This window comes from Gymnoscopelus braueri (assembly GCF_963280865.1).
Source record: "Gymnoscopelus braueri genome assembly, chromosome: 10".
Taxonomy (NCBI): Eukaryota; Metazoa; Chordata; class Actinopteri; order Myctophiformes; family Myctophidae; genus Gymnoscopelus; species Gymnoscopelus braueri.
Genome location: NC_137611.1, coordinates 42,632,819 through 42,660,389, shown reverse-complemented (window position 1 = coordinate 42,660,389; position 27,571 = coordinate 42,632,819). Strand labels below are relative to the sequence as shown.

Sequence of the window (27,571 nt, the reverse complement as noted above, 5' to 3'; positions counted from 1 at the left end):
ATCATTATACCAGAAAAGTAAAAAATTAACTTTGACCAGCAAAAAACACTTTTTTGTGTAGAAATATGCTTATCACTTTACCCATGTGTCTCTCAACTTCACAGCCAGGTGGAAATGATGGGTGTGTCCTGATTTTAAGGTCATATGACAACTCGTGTGTATAGATTTAAAGCTAGGGGGTGGTTCAACTTACCCAGAGGTTCATCTTACCCCGTTCTCCCCTACTATTCCTTTAAAATGTTTCAAAAATATTCCAAATGTTTCACATTTTCTTTTTTTGTTTGTTTGTTGTTGTTGAAAATAGCTGATCTACAAGATCACAACATGTCGCATCACGACGCGTTGTGAGCTTGTAGATCCCCAACTGTCTGTCAGGCTCAGTCACTTCTTTTGGGCTTGTTTTCGTAGACCTGGTTGCTTATTTCTCTCGCAAAATCTGGCAACACTGTCAATCATAGTTTCCTGTCAGCTCGACAGTTCTTCTGCTTAGTCAACTAGAGTGTGAAGTGACCAACAGTGAATAATATGAATTATAATAATAACACAACACCATATACCGCTGCTTAACATCACCAACCATGAAGAGGAAGCACCTGCACATCATGTTTCCCTGAACTTGTGCCAACATGGAGGACGTGTATTGAGTTACAGGTATAGTATTATGATGAGGATTCTTTCTTTAAAGCAAACTGAAAGTCTTTTGGTTTGAACAGAATGTGTTTGTGTTGCTGGATCACGCTTGCAAGGTGTGCACGCGCCCTGCACCACCAATCTAATAGCCTTGGATCAAGACTATCATCATATATCAGTCATAGATCTGTTTTATATGAGTCTGACTTTTGCAAGTAAAAAAGCAGTGGTGGGAAAAGTACTCAAATTCTTTACTTAAGTAAAAGTACCAATACTGCAATATAGAGATACTCTGTAGAGATCTACAAGCTCACAACGGAGGCGTAGTGAGCTTGTAGATCTGCTATTTTCAAATAGCCTAGGTATAAAATAGGGCTGAAGTGGTTAATGTATGTTTTATAATGTCATAATTTATACCTGAAATGTAATCAGTAACTAAAGTTTTCAAATAATTGGAGTAAAAGTACAATATTTGCTTCCGAGATAGTGGAGTAGATGTAAAAGTACTGGAAATTGGAAATACTCAAGTAAAGTACAAAATCTACAAATACCTAAAAATTGTACTCAAGTACAGGAGTAATGTACTTAGTTACTTTACACCACTGAGTAAAAGCCAGACAATATAAAATACATCTTATGATAGTGTCTTGAATGATCAATCATTCACAGATTAGTCTAACCGTTCAATCTGTACCGTGCACCAAACTTAAATGTCTACCGGTTTGTTCTGGTTATTTATTTCTACTTTAAATGATAGTGTGTCGTGTCGGCATATGGATATGCATCAGGAGTAGGCTGTCTGCTCTTTAACATTGCAACCTCAATCTGTTCATCAAGACATTTATTGCAAGAAGAAAGTGGATTGTTTCTGTTTTGTTAGAAATACCAGGATGATATAGCTAGTCCTGCTTTGATGGATGTGTGTGTGTGTGTGTGTGTGTGTGTGTGTGTGTGTGTGCGCGCGCGCGCAACAGAAACCAAATTAGAAAAGGCTGATTGCTGCCATTGAGGTACAAATTAGATTGTAAACGTTTTTGTCCCCTGAGTGTCCCCTCCCCTCTCTCTCTCTCTCTCTCTCTCTCTAACACTAACACACACACACACGCACGCACGCGCACACACAGCAAGTGGCTTCTTTAGAAAAAGGATTCTGTGTGTGTGTGTGTGTGTGTCAGACAAAATGAAAAGACCCATTTGTGCACGACCATACTGTATAATGTAATTTGACATCGGCACTGAATCTGAACCGTACTTACTTTGTCTGAATGGACTCATGGGACTTCATTGTCATAGGATCCTGCTCTGTGTGACGGCAGAGCTACCCCACTAACTTTATCATTCACACTATAGACGATGAGGCACACGGCTGGGGTCCCACGGGGCCCGATTGTTATGCATGATTAGGCCATTTGGACCCCTCCTTTGAGAACCATTGTTATTCTAGGTCCACTCCTGTTTTCCCCCAAACTGGGGGTCCCCAAATTATTTTTTGGGGCGGCGGTACCCAGATGATTAGCTTAATGTGCAACATTGTTTTCTCACTCAACAGTAAACAAACCAACATACAGTAGTGTAGACAGGGTGTCTGCACATTTCTAAAGTGACAATTTAAGGACTTTAAATACCTTTTTTATACCAAATTGGCCAAATTGTCAAATATTAAGAAAGAGGCAAACAGTGTGAAAATAGCCGATCTACAAGCGTTGTGAGCTTGTAGATCGGCTATTTTCATAACGTTTATCTGTGGAACAGAGTCAAACAAAATGTAATGCCTCAACTCCTACAATTCCAAGTGCTTGTCAGGGTGTCAAATATGATTATTTTCAGGGGTCGCGGCCTGAGAAGTTTGGGGGAACCCTTGCTCTACACACCAAAATATCTTTGTTGAAAATAGCAGATCTAGCTTGTAGATCGACTATTTTCGGCCAAACGTTCGCCCCCCAGAATAGGGATGTTAGCCTACGGTTGGTGTGGTTAACAGTGACTGTGACAACAATACAACTTATCATTAGACTGTGATGAACTAAGCACTGTCTTAAAAAAAAAAGTACACAGTCTTTTGTTTTTGAATTATTGACATGGAATTGAAACTGCATTTTTTAGCTATTCATTAACTTGGAGGGGCAACACTTTAACATTCTTCAACTCCTGGCTGACCTATTGGGGAAGCCTATAGGTAGTAGGTACACACATGTTTCACACTATAGATCCGACATGTTGGCACTTGCCGGGGTGAGCAGACACGCTGCACACGTACAGTATATAGACACACATGTACTATACATACACACACACACACACACACACACACACACACACACACACCAATGTTTGTATTACTATACTTATGAGGACATCAGCATTTTAGGACACCATTTTATGAATGCTTTTTTTGGCCCCTTTTTAACCCTAAACCCCCCAAATAACCGATCTTCAAGCACACGACGTATCATACTGCGATGCCTTGTGTGCTTGTAGATCGGCACCGCCGCAAAACTATGTATATTTCTGGCAGAACTCCAACCAGCCATTTTTCTAGTTTCTCTAGTAGTGCAAGTACACACACGCGTGCACACACACCGTTATCTATTATGCTTACCTTGAACTATATCTTGGATGTATTTATTGCTAGGTGTGTTTATCTGTGCTATGGGCTGGTATCCATGCAGGGAGACCAGACTCTTCCTGGACAAGGAAGAGTCATAAATTGCATCCTGTTTATGTACTATTATGTACTGTATGTTACTATGTATGGATTAACCCATAAGACCTGAAGCTGATTCTACTAATGTCTTCGAAATCCCAACAGTTTTCTGAAAAACATATGTTTCCATATCAGTGGTGCTCAAACCTTTTCATGTCAAGGACCCCCAAAATGATATCAATTTGGGCGCCGACCCCCATCTCAAAATATTTTGTTCCAGGGACCCCCAGAAGATTTGAGTTAAAAATGTTTGCTTTAAAATAATATATATTCAAAGATTTGCTCACATTTTCACACATTTTCAAAAATAGCAGATCTACAAGCTCGTAGCGCGGCATGAGCTTGTAGATCTGCTATTTTTGAATAGCCAAAGTGTAAAATAATGCTTTTTTAGCTCAAATAAAAAATGACACGGATGCGTTCCAGGTATTAATGGGTTAATTGATTCATGTTTTTATTGACAAAATGCATATGAACATATACGCAACTAAAACAAGCTTGAGAGCTTATTTCCATAGGGTGCTTTGAGTGCAAATGATTGCCACCTGTTTTTGTTTGTTTGTTTAGTGTTATTTTGGGGGGGAGGGTGTAGCAGAGACATGCAAAGAAATAGTCAACAATAAATACATTCATACAATATCCTTAACCTTAATCCTTAACCAAAGTGTGTGTGTGTGTGTGTGTGTGTGTGTGTGTGTGTGTGTGTGTGTGTGTGTGTGTGTGTGTGTGTGTGTGTGTGTGTGTGTGTGTGTGTGTGTGTGTGTGTGTGTGTGTGTGTGTGTGTGTGTGTGTGTTCTAGTATTTCCTGAACATTGTGTGCAATACATAATGTCATTTGACATCATGGCATTACTGACTGACTGATCGCAAATTGATTGTTGACTTTATCAGTGATTAACTGAATCACAGCCCTGTGATGTGATGATGATGGCTGAAGCTTAATCATTAGGCCCTAGTAGTGCATGCTTCAGCATTTTATTAAAGTGGTGACGCAAGTAACCTTTTTTTGCCCAAGTTAAAATTAGCTGAAAACGAGGGTGAATCATTACGATCATGTGTTCATTGTAATTATGAAAGCAGATGTCACATGGCATGTGCTGGACGTATTCAAGTCGGTCAAGTACATCCCTGATGATTTGAAGGTTTAATACAGAGATGCTCAAATGGTTTGTCTCCTGCCCCGAATGAATCCATTTTTAATCATCTTGAAGCAGTGTCTCTCAAACATGTTCCTGTCAAAGACCCCCAAGTTTAGATTTATTTGGCCGCGGACCTCCATTTGAAAAGAGGTTTGTGCCAGGGACAATCATCAGATAAGATTTGTCAAGATGTGTGTGTGTATGTATATATATATATATAAATAGATCTACAAGCTCACATCGTGACGTGTTGTGAGCTTGTAGATCTGGCATTTTCGAATAGCCAAAATATAAAATAGGGCTTTTACTATGTTTAGGCCCGGGGTCTTCAGCATTTCTTCAGGCCCAAGGACCCCTTGTATAAAATTGTGCTACAGATTAAACTTTTTCATAGATGGCTTCATAGACTTGTTAGACAGTGCTATCATCAGGGTTGTCATGTTAATGTGTATTTTCAGACATTTAACCACTTAAACCCTAAATTTTCGTTAAACTTGACCTTTGGGCTCTGTACTTGGTCTGCTCTTCCCCCCCCCCCGCTCTGCACCAAATCTATTCGCCCCAGAATAGGGATTCTAGTGGTTAATGTAACAAAAAGGAAAACGTATCACACAAAAGATTTGGCGGCCCCCCTCTAGTAACTCTGAGGACCCCTTAGGGCCCCCCGGGCCCCCCTGTTGAAGCCCCTTGGTTTAGACTGTTGTCTAATTTGGCTGGGAAACCCCCTCAAGGACGGACCCCTGGGGGTCCCCAGACTTTTGAGAACCCACCAGTGTCTTCTCGAGGGATAGTTAACAGTGGAGATAAAGGGCTGGCCTAAGGCCGTCTTTATACCCATTCAGACCGGGAGAAGTATCTCTGTCATTTTAGAGTTCTTTGGCTATTCAAAAATAGCAGATCTACAAGCTCATAGCGCGGCACCGAGTGCCACACTATGAGCTTGTAGATCTGCTATTTTTTTTAAATCGTGAAAATGTGTGCAAATCTTTGAATATATATATTTTTAAAGCGAACATTTGTAAAACATTTTGTTCCAGATTGAGTTAAAAATTGTTTAAAAAAATTATGTATATATATATTCAAAGATTTGCACAACATGTTCAATACAAGCTTGTATATCTGCTATTTTCTAATAGCCCAAGGTATAAAATAATGGTTATAGCTAAAACAAAATCTGCTGCAGTCACATGCTGCCTGACACCACCACCACCAGCAGCATGATCATCATCATAAACCCCCAACAACACCACTTCAACTTGAGTTTCCTGTTTTTTGACCTGTTTAGGGAGTGACCTCCACCCTACACCCCCCACCCCTTGCTGTCTCAAGACTGTGTGATTATTTCACAGTGGTGGAAGAAGTACTCAGATATTTTACTGAAGTAAAAGTACCAATACCACAATATAAAAATACTCCGTTACAAGTGAAATGCCTGTGTTCAAAATTTTACTTAAAGGAGAATTTTGGACTAAAGTTTTCTTACCTTTTCTATGACGTTATGATATCTTAGGATGAATGGTACAGTAGAACATTTTCATAACTCCACCCCTGAGCCACCATAGCTTAAAAGGTGCGCGGATAGGCCTTAGGTTAGATCACATATTTTAATAGCTTTTTTTTTTCTTTTTTTTTGTGAGATCTGACGTTCATAGTGACAGAACACTATGCAAAAATAAATAAAACAGAAGTCTCGCTAGACGAGATTGAAATCTCGAGATTTCAATCTCGTCTAGCGAGACTTCTGTTTTTTTGTTTTTTTAAAGAAAACTTTAGTCCAAAATTCTCCTTTAAGTCAAAGTACAAAAGTATTGGCATCAAAATATACTTGAAGTGCCAAAAGTAAAAGTACAAAAATGTTTGAAAATAGCCGATCTACAAGCTCGACGCGTTGTGAGCTTGTAGATCGGCTATTTTCAAAAGGTATAGAATAGGGCTGAAGTGGTTAATGTATGTTTTATAATGTAATCATTTATATATGCAAAGTAACTAGTAACTAAAGTTTTCAAATAATTGTAGTGGAGTAAAAGTACAATATTTGCCTCTGAGATGTAGTGGAGTAAAAGTATAGTGGAGTAAAAGTATAGACAATTGGAAATCCTCCAGTAAAGTAAAAGTACCTCAAAAGTGTACTTAAGTACAGTACTCGAGTAAATGTACTTAGTTACTTTACACCACTGCCCCCGCCCCACACCCCTGCTGTCTCAAGACTGTGTGTGTGGTTCACTCACTCAGCAAGGCGGCAGTAGCCAGTGAGGTGTGTATAGTATCTCTGTTCCTTATTTTGTTTTCTGTGAATCTTTGGTTTATTTCAGATGCGTGTGTGTGTGTGGGTGGCTTCCATGTTTGGTCACTGTATTCAGAGGCGGGGAGGGTTATTTGAAATGTTTTGTTATCCGTTCGCCTGGTACAGTAGCACTCTTTCCCGAAAACAGAGTTCTTTGAACGTACATTAACCACTTAACCTCTATTTTATACTTCGGCTATCCCAAAATAGGCAATCTACAAGGTCACAATGCAACATGTTGTGAGCTTGTAGATCAACAATTTTTTTGGGGGAAAATGTTTTATTTTACTTTGGTACTTAAGTATGTTTTGATACTAAATACTTTTGTACTTTTGCTCAACCATGTTTAATAAAAGTACTGAGTACTTACTCCACCACTGACTGTTAGCGCTGTGGATGTCTTTCCTAGTAGCTCTAATACGTTGGTTCTAAAAGTGGGGTTCCCCAGTTAAATTTAGTTAATTTAGCATTAAAATTAGTTTAACCACTTTAACCCTGTGTGCATTGGCTATTTAAAAAAAAAAAACTTGAAAATGTTTGAATATTTTTCAAACATTTGGAATATTTTTCTTGTATGGGGGTCCCCGGCACAACACCTTCTCAGAGGGGGGATCCGCAGGCACATATTCATTTGGGGGTCTTTGACTTGAAAAACGTTTGAGAACCGCTGCTCTAACAGATAAATCGGTGAATAAAATAAAATCCTCACCCAGCTGTATAAGTCATCATTACAGCATCATCAGCAGGAAGCCATCTTAATTGTGCTTGCGGAAATCCTAATTTTTTTCTCCCTCTCTTCCTGAGTGAGCTAACCTGGCATCCTTCCTCCTATCGCCGCTGTCGGGCAGAAACCTCTTATCTCCATATTCTAACTTTATTGTGTTTTTTCGTAAGATTAACGCCCTACTTCAGTGGTTTTCAACCTTTTTCATGCCAAGGACCACCCCTAAATTGATATACATTTGGCCGCGGACCCCCATCTGAAAATGTTTTGTTCCAGGGACCCCCCCAGAAGCAAAGATTTGTGTTTAAAAATGTATGCTTTAGAAAATATATATATTCAAAGATTTGCACACATTTTCAAGATTTTTCAAAATCTTTAAAATGTGTTCAAATTCAAAAATAGCAGATATACAAGCTCATAGCGTTGCACCGAGTGCCGCGCTATGAGCTTGTAGATCTGCTATTTTTGAATAGCCAAAGCTAAGTGGTAAAAATTATTGTGACCCCCTGGTACCCCCCCAAGGACCACTGGTGGTCCCCGGACCACTGGTTGAGAACCACTGCCCTACTTGATCATACTACAGCGTCACACAAAAGCATCAAAAGTAGCGGATCTACAAGCTCGTAACGCGGTGCGTTTTGCGCTTCCTAGATCTGCCACTTTTGAATTTGAATCCTGAAAAGTAACCGTTTTTGGACATGTGAGGTTTCCCCCCCGACGGAGACGCTATAATAATTGGTATTAAATCCTGGCGAGGTTGAGTGAAAACCTTATTGTGTCATTTTGGCCGTTGATGACCATTGTTGACCGTGACTCCACCTTTTGTTAGTCACTGCCTGAGGAAATTGCTGAGACAAAGGCAAGAAGGGCAGATATCTCCCACTCGTATCTCATCTGTCCCTCGCTTCCTCCTCCCGGTGCGGGAACGAAGTACTTATAAAGTTACATTTACTTGAGTAAAAGTGGCGATACCGCAAGGAAAAAGGGCCTGTATTCAAAATTTGACACGAGTAAAAGTGCATTGGCATCAAAATATACTTAGAATACCAAAGTAAAAGCAGGTCAAAAATAGTAGATCTACAAGCTCGCAATGCTTGTAGATCGGCTATTTTCGGCCGCGTATAAAAGGGGTAAGTGGTTAATGTACGTTTTTGTATTAACAATCTGAAATCTGCAAAGTAACTAGTAACTAAAACTGTCAAATAATAGCAGCAGAGTAAAAAGTGCAACAGATGTAGTGGAGTAAAACTATAAAAATGATTTTTTTAAATGGCTTTAAAAAGTCCCTCAAAATGTTTACTTAAGTACTGTACAGTACTTGAATAAATCTACTTGGTTACTTTCCGCAGCTGGCTTCCTCCCCTCCCTCTCTCTCTCCCCTTCCACCTACATGCCGAGCGACCGCCTGCCCACCCCCACACTGATAGTAGAGGGAGGGGAGAGAGAGAGAGGGAGAGCCAGTAGGAACCTAGGCAACCAGAATGCATTATAATAAGCAGAGGACTTTTAGCACTCCACCCTCGCAGGGACGCGCTCAGTGAGAAAGGCTCGCAACAGAAAACCGCAAATACACACACACATGCACCCATGCCTGCGCACCACGCATGCACACCACAAACACTCACCCACTCTCTCCCCACACACACACACACACACACACACACACACACACACATACGTCTCAACTGCAAATTTGACGCCTGGCTTCTTTGACAACAGAGCGATCGTCACTCCCAGACCTGTCATCATCATCATCAGTGGAAAAGTCAACGTGAAAGTTACGTGCTGAGGAAGGAGAGAGAGAGAAAGAGGGAGTGGATCTGTACAGGAGAGAAGAGGAGTCTGGATGGGAGAACGGCTGCGTGTGGATACACATCAAACAACAGGCTGATATCATCTGTTACCGGTGAGTGAGTGGTGGCACTCCTGTATTTTATTGTGTCTTTTGTCTGTTTTTATTTTGACCTCCTGAACCCCAGCATTCATATACCAAAAAATAGCAGATCGTAGAACGGCTATCTGGACGGCCAAGAGATTTGGTATAAGAAAAGAGTGGTCCAAGTACCGAATTAACTCGGGGTGGGGGTCCAATTGACTAAAGTCTCGTAATCCCTCCCTCCCTCCCCCATGTGAAATCTATTTATACAAGCTGTGACTTGGGAGCTATGCTTGGCGGGATGGCTCACTTTCACACAGGGCTTGTCATTAGACCCCACCGACCGAACTGAGCGGGCGGGGTGGAGAAGGGAACAACGCTACCACAGCGTGGATGGGTGGGTGGGTGGGTGGAGGAGGGGGTGTGGTGGAGGGGAGGGGAGGGGAGGGGAGGGGAGGGGGGGGTTTACTTTCACACCGCCTCCGGTTTGTGACGAGTCGAGCGCAAAAAAACTCTCATGGAAGTGTCGGTTCACAGGACGGGTTGTTGTTAGACAAAAAGACGACACCCTTTCTATAGGTTAAACAACAAACAGGCCCCCCAGGGCAACTGTAGGCAAACACTGTGACATTGTGATAGTGATCAGTGGCCCTGACACCCTCCATTATAGCATGTGTATCGCTGGTTTCTTTCAAAATTGGCCTGAATCTATCAGGAAACCAAAAGGGGCATTCACTGCTGCCGTTTCTCCTTTTTCTCCTTTGTACACGGTCTTTTGTATTGATGACATGTATTATTGTGTTAATTTTTCATGCTTTGAATACCGGTACATACATTGAATACATACGATTATCCTTTTAGCCTCAATGTCTGACTGTACCACGAGCTGTTTACATTTCTAATTACTAATAAAGTATTCAATCAATCGGACCATAAAAGCATATTGGAATATGAAGTATAAGATTTCAGATTTTCATCTGAAATCTTTTTAGCCCCTTGAGATGCAGCATCTAATTTTCCATGTTTCCATTTTATGTTTCCATAAAAACATGAACAAGATACCTATATATATATATATATATATATATATATATATATATATATATATATATATATATATATATATATATATATATATATATATATATATATATATATATATATATATATATACTGTAGATATATAATACAAGTATACAGATACATTCATACACAGATAGCTTGCTCACCCTCTCGCACCCACCCTTAGTTATTCTAGCACATGTGCACATTTCTAACCATAAAAGCGTTAAGAAATCACGTATCCACAATTATTCTAGCACACGCGTACAGTTTGTTTGACAAACAGAAAGAACTGACAATTTAAATATATCGTAGTGTAGCAATCATACATAGAAATTTAAATATGTAACGGCGGCACGCCTGATAACCCGTATGAAAACACATGACTGTGAAGAAATTAAAGATCCATAATGACATACTAAAACAAACACAAAATGATCTAGATCAGGGGTCTTCAACGTTTTCAGGCCAAGGACCCCCTAGCTGAGAGAGAGATGAAGCAGGGACCCCCTCTATATTATATAAAATTGTGTTTCAGATAAACTTTTGCTGCTCTTTTTTCCCTCTACACCTATAACTCTTTGGCAAAAATAGCCGATCTACAAGCTCACAACGCCTCGCAGCGTGAGGCGTTGTGAGCTTGTAGATCTGCTATTTTTGGCTAAAGCTCTCCTCAGAAAAGGGGTGCTTAGGGTTCAAGTGGTTAATGTAAAAAACAAAAAAATCTATCACACAAAGATTTGGCGGACCCCCTGTAGTAACTCTGAGGACCCCCTAGGGGTCCCGGACCCCCTGTTGAAGATCTAGATATACATATAACTTCTCAATATACAGTATTTTAGATATATTCCTCTATATGTGACAACTACTATTGCAAACCTGTTTGCGATATATGCAACCATTTTATACCTATTTTTAAAGACTTAAACCCTATATACTTCATTGACCGGGGTCCCCCAGGGTTCTGTACTTGCCCTCCTCCTTTTTCACTTCTACACAAAATTTCTTTGCCTAAATTAGCAGATCTACAAGCTCAAAACTAGTCGCGTTGAGACGCATTGTGAGCTTGTAGATCTGCGGGTGTTTTTTTTTTAACGGAATGTTCCACTACCACGCGGCCCGCCCATCTGACCACTTGTGTTAAGAGGTCAAGATGTTAAGTTTTGTCAAGTGGGCCCTGATCCACAAAAGGTGGTAGCCACTGAGTTAACCACTTGAACCCAAGCATCCCTAATATTCTGGGGGGAACATTCGCACAAAATAGCCGATCTACGGCTATGGAAAAAGAACGCACCAAGTACAGTGCAACTCAGGTCAAGTATAGAGGGTCTAGTACGTGGTTAAAGGACTAGTTCACCCCAAAAATAACTTATTTTCTATCAATTACACACCCCATTTTTAGTTTTTAGCACATGCCAACAATTTGATGACCTGGTCATCGATCAGTAGGAGACTCAGTAGTAGTCTCGTACCGGAGACATCAAATTATTGGCTCAGGAATGCAACAAAAACAAAACAATCTCCATGAATTCAAGGCTTCATATGGTGTGTAATTGATAGAAAATAAGATTTTTTTTGGGGGAACTACTCATTTAATTAATGTACTGTATAATACTCTGGCAGTTAAAGAGTTAGTATTTAGGCCCTTTTTAGAGTGTATATTTGAGTGTTTCGGTGTTTGTGTGTTCTGTATATTGTCTCTTGTCGGGTGGAAACCTCAAACTGTTACCTTTCAAGATTAAAATAAAACAGTAGAAAAAATGGCAGATCGACAAGCTCAAGTGCTTGCGAATCTGCTATTTTTGATACTTTTGTGTGAGGCTGTAACATGACCAAGCAGGGCGTTAATTTATGAAAAAAACTAAAAAAGTTAGAGTATGGAGATAAGAGGTTTCTGCCCGACAGCAACAGATATTTCTTGTGTTTACTTGTATCGTTTGTTGTACACACACACACACACACACACACACGCACACGCACACACACACACACACAAGGCTGTGTAAAATGAGGGCGCTCACGTTGTTGGCAGTTCACACTGAGCACCTGTCAGTCTGTGATGATGAGGTCTACTGTCCGCTGGGCCGCAGTGACACAGTTCACTGTTACCATATATTATCTCTCTCTCTCTCTCTCTCTCTCTCTCTCTCAACTTGAACACATTAACCCATTAAGACCGCGAAAGCATCTGTCATTTTAGATTTTTTAACCACTTTAATCTTATACTTTTGGCTATTCAAAAATAGCAGATATACAAGCTCATAGCGCGGCACCGAGTGCCGCACTATGAGCTTGTAGATCTGCTAGTTTCTTTGAAAAATCATGACATTTTTGGCAAATCTTTGAATATATATATTTTTTAAAGCGAACATTTGTAACTCAAATCTTTGCTTCTGGGGATTCTGCAAATGTCTTCTAAATCCTGACAGTTTTAAAAAAAAACCTTTTCATGTCAAGAGCCGCCAAAATGTTATGTATTTTGCCGCAGACCCCCATCTCAAAACATGTTGTTCCAGGGACCCTCAGAAGCAAAGATTTGAGTAAAAAAATATATAAATTCAAAGATTTGCACACATTTTCAAGATTTTTCAAAAAGAATAAGATTTACAAGCTCAGCTTGTATATCTGCTATTTCTGAATAGGCAAAGTATAAAATAATGGTTATGGTATTTTGGGCGGCTGTGGCTCAGGAGGTAGAGCAGGTCGTCCAATGATCCGTGGGTCAGTGGTTCGAATCCCGGCTCCTCCTGTCCACATGTCGAAGTGTCCTTGGGCAAGACACTGAACCCTACATTGCCTCCAATGATTCGGTCGGCGCTAGCTTGCCACCATTGGTGTGTGAATGTGGGAAAAGTGGGGACGCTGGCGTCGACTGTTCGCCGCTCCACCTCCCAATGCCCCCCCCCACCTGTATGAATGAATGAACCATTGTAAAGCGCTTTGAGTAAGTTGGAGTACTTAGAAAAGCGCCATAAAATGCAATTCATTAAGGTGGTTAATACACAGATGCGTTCCCGGTTTTAATTAGCCTGGGATCCAGCCTGCTTCGCTACGTTCGGCGGTCTTTATTTTCTCTCTTCGCTTCTCAGTCTGGAAAGCCTCCTATCTCCAAGGGAGGCGGGACATGCCAAAAGCTTCGAATCGAACCTGGGGCTTCTGATTGGTCTGTGGTGCGGGGCGGGACCAAAAAAACAGTGTGATCGTTGTGATTCGTCATTCGTTTCAACAACATCCAATCAGCAACGACGTTGCCCAACGTAACATATGTAGTTCCAGTGTAGTTCTGCAAAACCTCCCAATGGGAGGCTTTCCAGACTGAGAAGCGGAGAGAGAAAAAAAAGTCCGCCGAACGTAGCGAAGCAGGCTGGATACCAGGCTAGGTTTTAATGGGTTAATGGCACAATGCCGCAGGGCGGGCCTGCCCAGCGCCAATCCAGTTCAGACTAGATGAGCTTGAAATTATCAATTTTTAAAAGATTTGAACCCTAGCACAGTGTTCTCCCCGTGTCTCCTAGGGTAGGTACCCTCACAAAAACATGCAGTAATCCTGGTCTCTATACTGCCTCCCCCTGGTCAGCCGGGGCGCCTGATGGAGGGGAAAGGAACTGGTTGGAATAACGTGTTCCTTCCACGCGCTATACGTCCAACCGGGGAACCTCCCCCCTGTCTGGTGATAAGAAGGCTTGCTAGCTCTCATGCATTGAAGGAGGCATGAGCTCGGCTCTGGGCTCGCCCTAGGCTGGCAGAGGGAGTTTAGCGCCCAGGATTACTCGTACAATTGGCAATGGGTGAAAAAAATGGGGTTGCAATATCGTAGGATAAAAATTTAGAGAAAATAAAGTAGCAGGTCTACAACCCCGTAATGTGGCACATTTGTAGATTGGCTACTTTTGGCGCAGATGATCTAGAGGAGAAAAAAAGGAGGGGGACTAGAATAGAACCTTAGGGGACTCTTGTCAGCTATAGGGTTTAAATGGTTAGTAATGACAACAACCTAAAGCTTAATCGTTAGACTGTGGTTGTATTGAGTACTGTCTAAAAACACAAAGTACATGTACGCCGTCTTTTATTTTTGAATAGCCACATTTATTTGCATGGAATCAAATCATGAACGGCAGTTATTTAATTTTCTCCAGTCTAGTTATTGATTAACAAGGTGGTCACAGAGAAAACCCTTTAACCACATGAACACTAACGGCCATGTTCCGGGGCCGAACGTTTGTCGGAAATAGCCGATCTCCAAGCTCACAACTGATGGGCTATTTTCGGTGTAGAGGGAGAAAAGGAGGGGAGACCCCTGGGGGACCCCGGTCGACAAAGTATATCGTCGCTGTCGGGGCAGAAACCTCTTATCTCCATATCTCTTTGTGTTTTTTGGTAAATGAATGCCTATACTTGATCATACTACAGAGTCACACAAAAGCAGCAACAGTAGCAGATCTACAAGCACGAAACGCGACGCGTTTTGAGCTTGTAGATCTGCTACTTTTGCTGTTTTTGAATTTGAATCCTGAAAATTAACAGTTTTGGACATATGAGGTGTCCACCCGACAGAGACGATATAGGGATTAAAGCTTATACAGGATGCTGTGAGGCCAAAACCCATTAGTTTCATTTCTACTTTTTAAACTGTTTAAAGTTTAAACAGTTTAAAAAGTAGATATGAAACTTATGGGTTTGGTCTCACAGCATCCTGTATTAGTTTAAACTTTAAACTAATACAGGATGCTGTGAGACCAATCCCTTTTAATCTACTTTTTAAACTGTTTAAACCAACACTGCAGTTTTAACTGTCAGCATAAGTCAAAAGCATATTATAATCCAAGCAAGGTCAATAGCTTGGATAAATAATTGATAATCTTTTTTTTTTTAGGTATGGCCGTTATCAAGTGGGCTTCTCCCATTGTAATTCTTTAATTCTTCTTCATTTTACAGCTTTTGCTTGCACACATGTTTATAACAGGTGTGTATAACCTACAATAAGAACTTTGCATACAGCACCTTCAAGCACTTTGAAAACCACGACCGGCATCCCCCAGGGCTCTATACTAGGTCTGCTCAGATCTACCAGCTCACAACGCGTTGCACTGCGATGCGTTGTGAGCTTGTAGATCGGCATTTTTTTATGCAAAATGTTTGCCCCAGAACGGGGATGCTGGGATTCAAGTAGTTCAACAATAGGACAATGATCAAACTCTTCTTTTTCTTGATTATTCCTTTTTTTGCCCCCTCCTTGTTGTTAATTATTAATGCTGCTACAATGTGTGAGGAGCCAGAACAGAAGCATTTGACTGTAGTGTATGTACCTGTACACATGACATAACAGTGAACAACACCTTGACACCTTGACCTTTTGGAAGGCTCATTAGTCAATTCCAGTCTTCCTGGAGGCACCGCTATACTGTAGTTCAGGGGTGGATAGGGGCAACAGACAGATAGATAGATAGAGACTTTATTGTCCTTGCGGAAATTCATTTTGTACCAAGCAGCCATCAGGATATAAAAAATCACGAGATAGAGGGCTGCGACTATCCATTATTTTGTTTTTTTCTTCTTTTTTTATTAATCCAAAAATCTAAGTGTATTTTTTTTATAGCCGGTATACTGTATCAATAAATTATATATCAACAAATCGATTAACCATTACAATATCTCTAAAATCAGTGAAAATAGCCGATCTACAAGCTCCTGACGCGTCGCATTGCGATGCATTGTGAGCTTGTAGATCGGCTATTATCACTAATTGTTTTATTTTTATTTTTTACTGTTGGCCTATAAGGGATCCATTATTAGTCGATTATTTCATGAAGTTATTGATTATGTTTTATAATTGATTAAATCGATGGGTTAGATTAACTGTTGTGCGAGAGATACTCTGCCTCCTTTTCAAAGGCTGGTGAGATCAACCATCGCCAGACAGTGTAAACCACCACCACGTTTATGTCTTATTATAGGCTGCTGATTAGAATTGTGCAAACAGGAAAAAGGAAATAACAAAAGAGGAAGAAGAACAAACTAAAAAAATACAATGTCAGTAGTTTAATATAAATAATAATAAAGGCAAAATACAAGACAAAAGTGTGATGCACATCAAACAATAATGCTAAACTTTGTGGGACTTTTAAAACGCTGATGACAACAGTATATCTAGTTTCATGCACAGTGCATACTGTTAATGGTTAAAGTCTGGTCAGTCTAGTTTGTCAGAAACCCTTTCTTAACCGTTGCGTTGCAGTTGTTGCTGACGAGACGAGCATGTTTTCCATGTGACATGAGAAAACAGTATTCTGGTCCCAGTCTCATTTGTGGCTTAAAACAGTGGTTCTCAAAGTGGGGTCCGGGGACCCCTAGGTGTCCTTGAGGTGGTTCCAGGGGGTCCCCAGCAAAATGTGTTCATACAGCATCGTGATCATTTTAACCCCTTTATCCATATATTATACCATGGCTATTCAAAAATAGCAGATATACAAGCTATACAAGCATGCACATCTGCTATTTTTGAACATCTTTGAAAAATCTTGAAAGTGTTTGAAACATTTTGAATAATTTTGACTCAAATCTTCTCTTCTGGTGTCCCTGGCACAAAACCTTTTCAGATGGGGGTCCGCGGCCGAATACTTTTGGGGGTCCTTAGCACAGCAAAGTTTGAGAACTGCTGATTTAGAAGGCATTTGTAGAATCGGCCTCGGGTCTTAATGGGTTAAAAGAAGTAAGCCCCCCCGTGCTAACCATGCGACACATCTGGAGTGTTAATATGCGACCAGGGCCATTCTTGTGTTAAATGTAAAACAAAGGAATACACTCGCACACTGTGGGCTCCAGTTGCAAAGAGCAGTATCATTCTTGTGTTAATTCAGGCCGTGCCACTCCCCTGATATGATCTGTTGGGGTTCACATTGGCCACAGTTACATGGACATCATGTATTCATTCAGAATGAACTCATTCCGAATAGAGGAATCCGTTCCACTCACCTGCATATGTTTACATGGGACCCGAATAAAAGTATTCCTCGTTTACATGACCAAAGCATTCATTCGGAATATAACTTTTGACATGCGCAAAGTGGTTCCCGCCTACGCCCGGGCATGGACCAGGGGCCACTACCCAGAGCAGAGCTTCCCCTGGTGGGCATGGGGAGGAGGCAATAGCCCCCTTGTGCCTCCGCGGCGGAGGTCTGTCGGTCGTAGGCAGGCCGGTAAGCAACGCACCGACTCCTGGCCAGGCAGCGTTGTATGCGGTGCAAGCCTGTGTTCCTTTGTTATCGCCGTTTTAATGCAAAAGTAGCAGATCTACAAGTTCAGACCAGTTTCTTTTTTTTGTATTGGTACCAGACACGGTAAAACGTAGGCTAGCCTATACGATTTGTCACATTTCTCATGTAGGTACGAATCGCATTTGCACATGGTCATTATAATAATAAATAATAATACATAAACACCGGACCGCTCATGGTCATTATAATAATAAATGGAGAGAGAGAGAGAGCACATTTATGGCAAAAGTACAAAAGTATTGGCATCAAAATATACTTAAGTAGAAAGTATAAGCTACTCATTATGCCGAGTGTCACGTTTTTCTTGTATTATTATGAAAAGGCTTTGAAACATGCTGTAACTCATTCACTGTGACGAAAACCCTCTTTCTGCGCCGCGGAGCGCGCGGAGCGCACACGGGTTGAATGCGCGGTCTGTCACCCTAAAACACAATCGCCCGGGTCAAAATCCCGACTGCCCATGTAATGAATTGATGAAGTAAAACTCATCTGTTTTCGCTGCAGCTGCGCCCTAATAATGTTGTTTTCATTTATTTTTGTTCACGTATGCTATTAAAATAATGCAGCTATTGCTGTATTGGGCCTTAACATGTGATTAAAATGTATATGTATTTGGCCCCTCATATATAAAATAAATACAAATAATAAAATAAAATCTGATTTAAAATTGAAACTTGCAGCTGATCAATGCGTTTACGTGTGGACAAGGATAAAAAAAAAAAAATCTTTGTCATGTGGCCAGGGATTCTTTTTTAAAAACTGAGGACTAAAATACCCGTTTAGAAAAAGGCTTATTAAATGACGCTATATAGAATAGAATCATTCATTTTATCCCGCAGGAGCGAGCGCTTCTCAGCACCAACCGTGGCCGAATTAGAGATTTGATAGGTCACTTTTGGACAATTCTGACAGCACTACTAAACACGGACATGCGCAAAGGAATACATGTATTCCAAACAGAGAGGAGCGTTCGGAATAAAGTGTTTACATGGTCAATTCCGATTGGTATATCCCGATTGAAACGGTCTATACCACCCCTCCAAACCCGAATGAAAATTCATTCGTGTCAGACTGGAATGGAATATTCTATTCCAATTGACGTGTTTACATGAGCATTTCTATTCTGAATGAATTCATCCATTCATTCATTCCGAATAGAAGTGTATTCATTCCGAATGAAACTGTCCATGTAACAGCAGCCAATGAAACCAGCAAACCTGGCCTAGGGTGGCAACAGTTAATCGAACTAATCAATTTAATTGATTATTCAAAAACAATCGAGAATTTTAAGGTAGGGTAAGTGATTTACTTTTGTTAAAATAAGTGTTAAATAGCTCTATATTCTGATAGTACTCATTGCTATAGAGTGTTCGTTCAGTAAGAGGAGTCTCTCCAGCTCTTTATTAAACAGAAAATGCATTTTCAGTGCTCTCTCCTGATTGGCTTATATGTTGTCACCTACCTGAAAATGTATTATATTCTGTTTACGAAAGAGCTGGAGAGACCCCTGTGACTGAACAAACGCTCTGTAGCAAGGATTACTATCAGAAAATAGTACCTTAACCTTTTAACAAAAAACAAAAAAATTACCAAAAAATATCACTTACCCTACCTTTAATAAAATAATCGATAAATCTATCCCTATTTTTAGCATGTTATTTCAGGCGAAATTAAAAAAGAAATTCAAATAATTAAAGAAAAGCTGATCTACAAGCTCACAACCCGTCGCAAGTACCGTATGATGCATTGTGAGCTTGTAGATTGGCTATTTTCACGATTTTTGCACGACACTGTTGTGCAACTAATTGATTCGTTGATATACTGTACAAAATACAAATATATATATTATAAAGCGCTCGATCATTCGATAAATAAAAAAATATGGATAGTTGAAGCCCTGACCTGAGCATGATTGGACAATCAATATGAATGGATATTTGTGTCTGGGATTTCAAATTGCTCCACAATCGACCAACAAGCCCCTTGGGATCGACCGGTAGATCTTATGGTAAAACCCACCACTGCTTTAGTTCATAGTCTAACACCTCTCATCATAATCTCTGTGTCTTTGGGCAATAAACATCCAGCCCTCAGTATCTCATTACAAAACAAACATTGACAGTCATGTATGGCGGGTATATTATTACACAACAAACGTTGACGGGTGAACCATAACACATTGAAATTCAGTGAGATTATTATCCTGTATGCCGCATGGAAATGTCTCTCCTCCGCGATATCGTTCTTAACCCATTAAGACCTGAAGCCGATTCTACAAATGTCTTCTAAATCCCAACAGTTTTCTGAAAAACGTATGTTTCCTATATCAGTGGTTTTCAAACTTTTTCATGTCAAGGACCCCCAAAATTATATGAATTTGGCCGCGGACCCCCATCTCTAAATATTTTGTTCCAGGGAACCCCAGAAGCAAAGATTTGAGTTAATGTTTGCTTCAAAAGAATATATATATTCAAAGATTTGCAGACATTTTGCGGACATTTTCACGATTTTTCAAAAATAAGCAGATATACAAGCTCATAGCGCGGCACTCAGTGCCACGCTATGAGCTTGTATATTTTTGAATAGCCAAAGTGTAAAATAATGCCAGGTCTTAAAGATTTAAATGGTACTTTAAAAGGATATATGGTTTCACGAAGAACCATCACCTACTAAAGAACCATTTTATTTAGTGCATGGTTCTTCATGTTCCTCGAAACGCTCAAAACGTGTCGTTTCTCGCAGCGTTTCGAGCTTGTATATATCTGCTACTTTGGAATGCTTTTGTGGGACGCTGTAGTGTGATCAAGTAGGGCATTCATTTACGAAAAAACGCAAAGACTTATTTTCTCTGTGTGTATGAGGACCTGGGCCGACGGTGAACCTTGAGGTTAGGTGCCGTTTCCACTCTCATTATCAGGCAGACAGAAAAGAGAGAGCCACTCTAAGCCAATGACCCCATTAGGCAGCGCGGGGCCCTCTAATGATGTTAAAAAAAGGCTCTCGGCCCACCGCGATGGGAGTCACAGGAGCCCAGGGGCCATGCGTGATCCCACCCTGGATAGCCCCAGGGCCCGGGCGGAAGGGCTATTCTCATCCTAGCATTGTGCCCTCCGGAGCTATTCTGATGCTCTCCATTGTGTCGGAGTGCTTTCCACGGCTCTCAGCGATTTTCAGTGGGTCTACACCTTAAACCCCTCCATTATAGCGCGCGGCCTGCAGCATCGCATTTGCTGTGTTGGCTTTTGCATTCAGTGCCCCCCCCCCCTCCACCCCCCCCCTGTTTTTTTTTGACTCCTCAGCTATTGTTGATGCTCTACTAGCACTAGGTTGTTATCGTGATTTTTTTTTTTAGTTGGCGATTAATTGTCGTGCAAATATTTGTGATCGACGATCTAATTGTGCTATTTTCATTGAATGTAGGAAGATGCTGTATTGATCAAAATGATACATTTCTATTTGCCTTTTTAGGCTTTGAAAACACAAATTGCACAGGGCGATAATAACTTGCATATCGTCTCTTTCGGGGTGGAAACCTCATATGTCCAAAACTGTTACTTTTCAGGATTCAAATTCAAAAAGTAGCAGATCTACAAGCTCAAAACACTAAAAGTTATAATCTGGAGATAAGATGTGAAGAAATGACTGACAATGGCCGCTATCACTGGACAAAATAAATTATGTACTTTGGCAAAAACAGTCCATGCATAAATGTAATAATAGCATAATTTGAAAAATCTTTAAAAATAGCAGAAATGGCCAAATAACTATTCTGACGATTATGCAAAATAAGCACCTGTGCAGCACCTGTGCAACAGAAACTAAATTCAGATGCAGCCATCGTCAAAACCCGTCCTTTTTCATACTTGCTACAACACTGCTGTGGTACCATGGTTTTACCCTCAGGCAGAATTGTTCAGAAAAAAATCTTGGGTGCTAATGCTAAAAAAAACACGTATTTTTCAGGATTCAAATTCAAAAATGGTAAAAGTAGCAGATGGAGCTTGTGGATCTGCTACTTTTGCTACTTTTGTCTGACGCTGTAGTATGATCAACTAGGGCATTCATTTACGAAGAAACGCAAAAAGTTAGAATATGGAGATAGGAGGTTTACGGCCTTCTACAGTGGCGTCTCGCGTTAGTTATTCTGTACTGGCAGTACCAAAATGTTTTACTAATGAAAGGTTAAGTGCATTAGAGTGCAGTCATTTCCATTTTATTCCCATATCATTTTTTATGATCAAGTTAAAATGACGATAATGATTTTATTAATGATATCCCTTTAAAGTGGTTGTTAACCGTTTGTGGGCCGTGAGAGGCAAGCCAACATTCTATTCATCAGCACTCAGTACTGTTAGTTAAATGTAGAAACCGCAGTATGAAGACATTAGTTGACTTAGTGCTTGATTGACCATTTGTGGTTAATTTACATCCAAATGAGGAAGCTTGCCACTTCTGCATTTTAGCATTGCCTCATGCTGTAGCTGGTAGAAGTTAAGTGACTTTAGAAGTTTGGTAATTGATGCGCTCTTGTTTGCTTTTGGAGTAGAGTGAGTTTTATCGCACCTCATCTGGTTTCATCACAACAGTAAACATAATCGTCTCTGTCAGGTGGAAACCTCATATGTCCAAAACTGTTACTTTTAAGAATTCAAATTCAAAAATGGCAGATCGACAAGCTCAAAACGTGTCACTTCACGCTGTGTTTCGAGCTTGTGGATCTGCTACTTTTGATGCTTTTAGTGTGACGCTGTAGTTAATTTACAAAAACAACAAAAAAAGTAAAAATATGGAGATAAGAGGTCTCTGCCCCGACTGCAACGATAATCATCCTGTGTTCCATTTCAGAAGTATGGCGCTACGGCTCGGAGAGGACAAGATGAGTCCCCTGCCGCTATGATGCTGACGATGAAGCCAGAGTGATTCTGCTGCCACGATGATGAACACGGTTTCCCGTCGGACCCCGTGAGTCTCCCCCTCCTCCTCCTCCCCTCCTTATCCCCTCCCCTTCGCTGAAGGCCAATCGCCTCTTCGTAGCTGCATGTGCAACAAGAACCTATGATGGAACGCCCGGCGAGCCCAAAGTCTCAGAGTCACCCGAACAACGTTGTCGTCGTCCGCCCTCACTGCCGCCACCTCCCCCTCCTCCTCCTCCTCCCCGCACTCACACACAGCACCAGGACCTGACGGAACGGATTCCAGGATGTTTGTGAACTTCCGTCGCATTCGCAAGTGCCAGTGCGTGCAGCTGATGACCACGTGTCTGGTGCTGTCGGTGCTGATGGTGTCCTGGGAGCAGCTGGACAGCAGCGTGGTGAGTCTACGCCAGGGGTTCTCAAACCTTTTCATGTCAAGGACCCCCAAAATAACATGTATTTGGCCGCGGACCCCCATCTCAAATATTTTGTTCCAGGGACGCAAAGATTTGAGTTACAAATGTTGGCTTTAAAAAATATATATTAAGGTTTGCACAAATTTTCAAGATCTTTCAAAAATAGCAGATCTACAATTAAGCTCATAGAGTGCCGCGCTATGAGCTTGTATATCTGCTATTCTTTAATAGCCAAAGTATAAAAGGTTAAAATGATTGTGACGCTATATTAACACATTTTGCTGGGGACTCCCTGTGTACCCCCTGCTTTGATGAATCCTTAAAGTACAAGTAGAAGTAGAAGTACTGTACATGTCTTCATTTTTATATCAATGAATTGCTGTGTGTTTTCACAATGAATTTATAGGCCCTTGTAGAGAGAAGTACTGTAACTCTCTGAAACCACCTGCACTGCATGCACTGATGTGCTTGCTTGTAGAACCACTACGTTATACAAAGCTTGCAGAAACGCCTATATAAAAACATAGAAATGACTGAGGAACCAGAACTAAATTATTTTACTCCTCTACACCCATACAAGATGTAACAAAGAGGCGAGCGGAGGGGGAAGACTGAAGCACGGCTAGTGTGAGAGCAGAAGTTAGGTCAATTGCATTTTAGGGAAGAAAAAAAAACTGCTAACCTAAAGGCCAAACCACACCAATGCAACTAGTCGCAACTCCTTGCAACAAAACTGTTTTAAGGTCAACCACACCGATGCAACTCCTTGCAACTGCCATTGGGGATAATGGTTGCATGTTGCAAGTAGTTGCATGTTGCAAGTAGTTGCATGTTGCAAGGAGTTGCATGTTGCAAGGAGTTGCATGTTGCATAATCGCAATCGTCAATCGTTAGCTTTAGTCAAACAGTGTTTGTACCAGCTCTGTACCAAGAGACACACTAAAGTGGCATAAAGCCTCAAAACTAGCAGAGTGCATCTCATTAATCACATGATCCATAACATCCTTATTCTGAGCATGCACATTTTTTTATATGGACTTGTTATTGTTATATTATCGTATTGTGTATCGTTACATCCCTAGTCATTTCTGTGTACATTTAAGTTATTTGTCATATCTGCCATGTGCAATTTATTTGTTTAAAAAGCCTAAAAGGCTATTTTAAATCTTATGTATTTATATATCATCTCAGTCGGGTGGAAACCTCATGTCCAAAACGTCTACTTTTCAGGATTCATATTCAAAAACGGCAAAAGTAGCAGATCGACAGCGGATCTGCTACTTTTGTTGCTTTTGTGTGATGCTGTAGTATGATCAAGTAGTGCATTAATTTACTGCCCGACAGCGACGATATATTTTTTATGCCCAAAACACAATTAAATCGTTAATTGCAATCATTTGTGCAACAATTAATCGTCAACTAACATGTCATCATGGTGACATCCCCTCAGGTGAGTCACGTCAAGTCCTACTCCTACCGCTACCTGGTGAACCGCTTCACCTTCATCAACAAGAGCTTCACCATCGCCCGCCAGGAGGCCCAGAGCTTCAGCAACTTCCGCTTCCTGCTGGACCACCCCGACAAGTGCTCGGGACAGGACGTCCTCCTCCTCCTCTTCGTCAAGACGTCCCCGGAGAACACGGCCCGCCGGAGGGCCATCAGGTCCACCTGGGGCAACGAGACCTACATCCACCGGTCCCTGGGCGTCACGGTCAAGGTGGTGTTCGTCCTGGGGGCGCCGCGCGTCGAGCCACAAGAGCCCCTGTGGAGCAAGAAGAGCGGGGTCGGCCTCCAGGAGGCGCTCAACCGCGAGGACCGCCTGCACGGCGACCTGATCCAGCAGGTATAAAGACCTGCACCTTATGTCTAACCTCATGTACTTGCCTGCTACTTTTTGCACCTTATGTCTAACCTCACGTACACGCCTGCTACTTTTTGCACCTTATGTCTAACCTCATGTACACGCCTGCTACTTTTTGCACCTATGTGTCTAACCTCATGTACATGCCTGCTACTTTTTGCACCGTATTTCTAACCTCATGTACACGCCTGCTACTTTTTGCACCTATGTGTCTAACCTCATGTACATGCCTGCTACTTTTTGCACCTATGTGTCTAACCTCATGTACATGCCTGCTACTTTTTGCACCTATGTGTCTAACCTCATGTACATGCCTGCTACTTTTTGCACCGTATTTCTAACCTCATGTACATGCCTGCTACTTTTTGCACCTATGTGTCTAACCTCATGTACATGCCTGCTACTTTTTGCACCTATGTGTCTAACCTCATGTACATGCCTGCTACTTTTTGCACCTATGTGTCTAACCTCATGTACATGCCTGCTACTTTTTGCACCGTATTTCTAACCTCATGTACATGCCTGCTACTTTTTGCACCTATGTGTCTAACCTCATGTACATGCCTGCTACTTTTTGCACCTTATGTCTAACCTCATGTACATGCCTGCTACTTTTTGCACCTTATTTCTAACCTCACATATATTTAAATATGTGATGGATCGCACTCAGAATGACATGAGTGAGTACATTTATTTCATTTCTTCTCCATGTCAATAAGGGGAAAACCTTTCGGCTATCCAGCCTTCGTCAGTGGGTAGCCGAAACGTTTGTCCCTTATTTGACATGGAGAAGAAAGTGCGACCCATCACTTATTTAAATGTCATTGGTCCAAGAGGATATCGCTATCGGATACCAGATGAGTCAGAGCGCGGTGGTAACAAAAGGTTTATCTAACCGGACATGTATACCTGCTTCTTTTAGCCACCTTATGTCTAACCTCATGTACATACCTGCTACTTTTTGCACCTTATGTCTAACCTCATGTACATCCCTGCTGATGTTTTATGCTATATGCTATTATTTACATATCACAGATTTTTCTTTTAACCTGTTTCTTTCTTATGTTTTCTCCTTGCTCTCTCTCTCTCTCTGTCCTTGCTTTTTCCTGAAAACTATGAATAGCAAAAATACACCTGTAAACCTGTGCTGTGACACTAAAGTTGATTCTTGATTCTTGTTGATTGTTGAGGACTTCATGGACTCCTTCCACAACCTGACCCTGAAGCTGATCATGCAGTTCCGCTGGGCGCACGACCGCTGTGCCCACGCACGCTTCCTCATGACGGCCGACGACGACATATTCGTCCACATGCCCAACCTGGTCGGCTACCTGCAGGTAGGCCTGGTCACAATCATTTGAGATAATGGCAATTATTTTTGCATAAATCGTCATAATTATTTCCTTGCATCTTTGTAAATTCATCTGCTGAAAAATGGCGTAATTAGCCGATCTACTATCTGCTTGTAGATCAGCTATTTACGCAATTTTTGAAAATGTTTGGAAGGGTACGATTATTAAATGCATGGCCTTTTCTTCAGTTATTTGTCATATATTTGACATCCTGTGCAATTTTGTGTTCCACAAAGCCAAAAAGGCAAACAGAAATTATTATTTTTATTTATATGTTCCAACGTTCAATACCAAAAACAATTTAATCGTTATTATTCAACAATCAATCATGATCTTTGAACAACACCTTATACCTTGTGGCAGGATGAGGCCGCCAGGGGCGTCTCGGACTTCTGGATCGGCCGCGTGCACCGCGGCGCGCCGCCCATCCGCCGGCGGGACAGCAAGTACTACGTGCCCTTCGAGATGTACCAGTGGTCGGCGTACCCGGACTACACGGCCGGGGCGGGCTACGTGGTGTCCCGCGACGTGGCGGAGAAGATCCGCCGCGCCACGCTCACCCTCAACGCCTCCATCTACATCGACGACGTCTTCATGGGCATCTGCGCCAACGCCATGGGCGTGTCGCCGCGGGACCACGTCTACTTCTCGGGCGAGGGCAAGGCGCCGTACCACCCGTGCATCTACGAGCGGATGATGACGTCGCACGGCCACGTGGAGGACATCCACGACCTGTGGAAGGCGGCGACGGACCCGCAGGTCAAGCAGCGGACCTCAGGGTTCCTCGGGAAGCTGTACTGCACGGCGGTGAAAATGACGCTCCTGTGTAAACCCTATTACTTTAACACCTACCCCTGTAAGGCGGCCTTTGTATAGGATTAAAGTTTGTTGGTTTTTTTCGATGTACTTGTTGTGGGGTCAGTGGTTCTCAACGAACATCGGGGGTCCGTGGGACAACCAAATGGACCCTTAACGGGGGTCTGTAACTCTTTGAGAGAGCGTACAAATGGAACCGAATGGTTCCATTTGTTACACTCTCAGAGTTAAATTAAACCCTGAGCATTTCATAGTGTAAGATCGGGGTCCCCACTCCCCAGAGATTAAAAATAATGTTCTCAAATGGGGGGTCTGTGGTCTAATGCATATCAAACCGGGGTTGGTCCTTGAAATTAGAAAAGAACTTGAGAATCGATGCTGTACTATAGGTGTGTGTGTGTGTGTGTGTGTGTGTGTGTGTGTGTGTGTGTGTGTGTGTGTGTGTGTGTGTGTGTGTGTGTGTGTGTGTGTGTGTGTGTGTGTGTGTGTGTGTGTGTGTGTGTGTGTGTGTGTGTGTGTG

At 41.6% G+C, this 27,571-nt stretch overlaps 1 protein-coding gene across 5 annotated transcripts; it reads left to right on the top strand.

Moving 5' to 3' along the window:
• The first annotated feature begins 529 nt into the window (after positions 1-529).
• Positions 530-27,571, top strand: LOC308094118 (lactosylceramide 1,3-N-acetyl-beta-D-glucosaminyltransferase A-like). Of its 5 annotated transcripts, XM_080440582.1 has the most exons (7): positions 530-651; positions 9,201-9,387; positions 22,539-22,655; positions 22,728-23,004; positions 24,473-24,865; positions 26,074-26,220; positions 26,599-27,571. In XM_080440582.1, the coding sequence occupies exons 4-7, from the start codon at positions 22,894-22,896 to the stop codon at positions 27,109-27,111; spliced, it is 1,164 nt and encodes a 387-aa protein (XP_080296708.1). In that variant the 5' UTR covers positions 530-651; positions 9,201-9,387; positions 22,539-22,655; positions 22,728-22,893; the 3' UTR covers positions 27,112-27,571. The 5 variants fall into 5 exon arrangements, with proteins under 5 accessions (XP_080296708.1, XP_080296709.1, XP_080296705.1 ...); XM_080440583.1 differs by having other exon boundaries at positions 22,542-23,004; XM_080440579.1 differs by having other exon boundaries at positions 22,539-23,004.

Excerpts from the sequence above, each read along its gene's own strand:
- LOC308094118 (XM_080440583.1), top strand. The coding sequence starts at position 22,894 with ATGTTTGTGAACTTCCGTCGCATTCGCAAGTGCCAGTGCGTGCAGCTG. Across the intron at positions 23,005-24,472 it reads AGCAGCTGGACAGCAGCGTG|GTGAGTCACGTCAAGTCCTA; the intron begins GTGAGTCTACGC and ends ACATCCCCTCAG. Across the intron at positions 24,866-26,073 it reads ACGGCGACCTGATCCAGCAG|GACTTCATGGACTCCTTCCA; the intron begins GTATAAAGACCT and ends TTGATTGTTGAG.